The sequence below is a fragment of the Otolemur garnettii genome, unplaced genomic scaffold (genome assembly GCF_000181295.1).
Source record: "Otolemur garnettii isolate 467f Iridium unplaced genomic scaffold, OtoGar3 scaffold00094, whole genome shotgun sequence".
NCBI classification, from domain to species: domain Eukaryota; kingdom Metazoa; phylum Chordata; class Mammalia; order Primates; family Galagidae; genus Otolemur; species Otolemur garnettii.
In genome coordinates, this window is record NW_003852489.1 from 2722092 (window position 1) to 2724850 (window position 2759).

The 2759-nt window shown below is 45.5% G+C and overlaps 1 protein-coding gene across 1 annotated transcript in view; it reads right to left on the reverse strand.

Moving 5' to 3' along the window:
• The window catches only part of HSF5 (heat shock transcription factor 5), a 48446-nt gene that overhangs the window by 45265 nt on the left and 422 nt on the right, over positions 1-2759 (reverse strand). Inside the window, exon 2 of the mRNA XM_012808744.2 lies at positions 2541-2758. Within this exon, the coding sequence (XP_012664198.1) occupies positions 2541-2758 (218 nt within the window). The remainder of the gene's footprint in view (positions 1-2540; position 2759) is intronic.

Here is a 2759-nt window from a genome sequence, read left to right on the forward strand (position 1 = left end):
AAAAAAAAAAAAAAAAAACTAACCAGGCATTGTTGGCAGGCACCTGTAATCCCAGCTACTAGGAGCTACTAGGAAGCTGAGGCAAGAGGATTGCTTGAGCCCAAGAGTTTGAGGTTGCTATGACGCCATGGCACTCTACCCAGGGTGACAAAGTGAGACTCTGTCTCAAAGGAAAAAAAAAAAAAGAAAGAAAGAAAACAAAATGGAAACTAAGAAGTGGCAATGAGGGTGGGTATCATGGCTCATGCTTGCAATCCCAGTGCTTTGGGAGGCCAAGGTGGGAGGATGGCTGGAGGCCAGGAGTTTGTGGCTGCAGTGAGCTCCACCACCATACTCCAGGTCTGGGCAACAGAACAAGACCCTGTCTTTAAAAAAAAAAAAAAAAAGGAGTAGCAGCAGCCGGTCAGGCGTATAAGCAAGGCAAGATTCAAACAGACTAAAAATTAGGTGAGGAAAGATAGAAGAACTAAGGACCTAGAACACAGAATGAGAACAAAGCAAAGCTGTGCCAGGATTCTTAAACCTGTAGCAAAATTACATCCACCTGAACCAGTGACACACTATCCTAGTCAACCGAGTAGCTGGTGCAGATAATCCACACCTGACATACCTTCTGCAAACACCAACAATAAAATGGGAAAAAACAGGAAATGCATGAAAACAATAACCTAAGTACATATGGATTGACATACTACCTGTACTGAAAAAGCATGAATTAAATTGTATGTTTTTGAACAAATAGTCTTTAAAATGCTGACTAACTGAACTGTAAGTGAATGAAATCAGATTCTAGAGCTCTGGTAGTCGTCAATTAAAGTGGGTTTTTCTATAAAATGAATACAACTGGGTTTAATATAAGGGAAGTAAAAAAAAAGATCAGAGAAGAGAAAAAAATGAGCAAGAGTTGGGTTTTATGTGTGTATTTCTTTGTTTGAAGTGGGTAGCCCATTTCTTCCAAAACCACATTTTCCAGTCTTTTCTCCTTAGATACACTAGAGACAAAACCCGAGGGGAAAAAAATCCACATCAGGTTCTGCCAAAGGTATGCAATGGTATTATCTCTCCTGCTTTGCTCCATACTATTCACTACCAAGATCCATCATGTGGAAGTGCCTTAATATTCTTAGAGAATTCCTTTAGAACATTCCTATGCCACTGCTATTTTTCAACTTGTTACTAGAACTCTAACCTAATCTCTTCTCTTCTAAACTCCACAGTCACACAACCTAGTCTCCCCTTACCTTCTAAATTCCAAATGAACATAGTGCTGTGTCATTTATAACCCCTGGGCCTAGGATACACTGTTATTTTAGTATATTTAAATTAAACCCAGGCTTCTTTATGTTAAATCTATGCCAACATGCTGAAAATGTTTCTGTTACTCTCCTAGCTGAAAATGAAGAATACACACTCATCATCAGATCCTGTTGCCTTCTTGGTATACTGCCTCCTGCCTCCTGCCATTAACTCATTAAACAGAGAAAGGCAATAGTGCCACCCTCACCTTTCTGGAAGAAAGGAAAGCACATCAGAAATCAAGTCATAAAATAATGCACCGTCACAGGAGGTTTCTGAGCTTTTACTAAATACAGATTTACACATACAAAGTTCTTTCCCTACTGAAAGAGTATAACTAATAATGAAAAATTCAAGAGCTGTGAGCTTTCTAAAGTAAATTCCTTTTAACTAAAACCTAACGGGGTAAAGAAAAACCTTTCTGCCCTTACGTTTGTCTAACCATAACACCTTATGTAACCATCAAGCTCTGATTACATACAATGAAATGTTTAGCCAATTCATTCTTAGTAGAAACAATAACTTGTAAACCAATCTATTGTATTTCTGCTCTTAAGATGTATGTCCACCACTCCACACGTCACTTGGAAACTTCAATGTGATTACTGTCATAAGACTTCTTCCAAGATGAAGAAATCAATAGGTGGAAGGAAGGTGGCATGCCTCTTCGAGGACAAACCTCCACTCGAGGCACCTTTTCTGAAATGTTCCCTTGGCTGGTATAACGTGCTAAGTTTTCTTAGTTGCGACTTTGTTCCTTTCCCCCATTAACCGGTAGCGTGACCCGGTTCTCCTTCCCGCTGGAGCAAAGGAGAGACCCTTCTGGGTTTCTTTCAGACCCAGCGCTTCCAATAAGGGCTACTCATTCCCCATGTTCAAAGTTGAGCCTGGGTATCAGGAAGGGAAATGGCTATGGCGGTCTGCAAGTGGGGAACCTCTTAGGGTTTGAGCTCTGGGGCGAATCAACCCTTGGGAAGAGTAGAAAGCAAGCCTGAAGCAGAGGTCCCGTTTGCTGCTAGGGGACTCAGAAGGGACCAAATGCTCACGGCCAAGGGCTGCGAGTGCTACTGACAATCACGAGGTGGTGGGACCTACAGTCTCGGGGAGCAAAGGGGCAAGTGGATCCCGGGCGCTTTTCGGACACCTCCGAGGTGAAGCTGAGCGAAAATGCGCTCCGAAGTGACGGTTGCTCCCTGGCACCCCTGTGCCCCGCCGGGGGCGAGGGCCGAGGCTGCCGGACTCACCGTGCGGCTCGGGACGGGGCCCGGAGGGCGGCAGCGGCGGCTCCTGGTGCTGCAGCGGGGAGGTGGAGGCCGAGGCCGAGGCGGAGGCCGACGTGATGAGCAGCCTCTGGAAGCGGTTGGGCGGGCGGCAGGGCACCTCCAGGCCGGCCGCCAGCTTGGCCTTGTTGGCGCTGGTGAGCCTCTTGAGGTGCACCAGCAGCTGCGGCTGGTCGCGGCGGA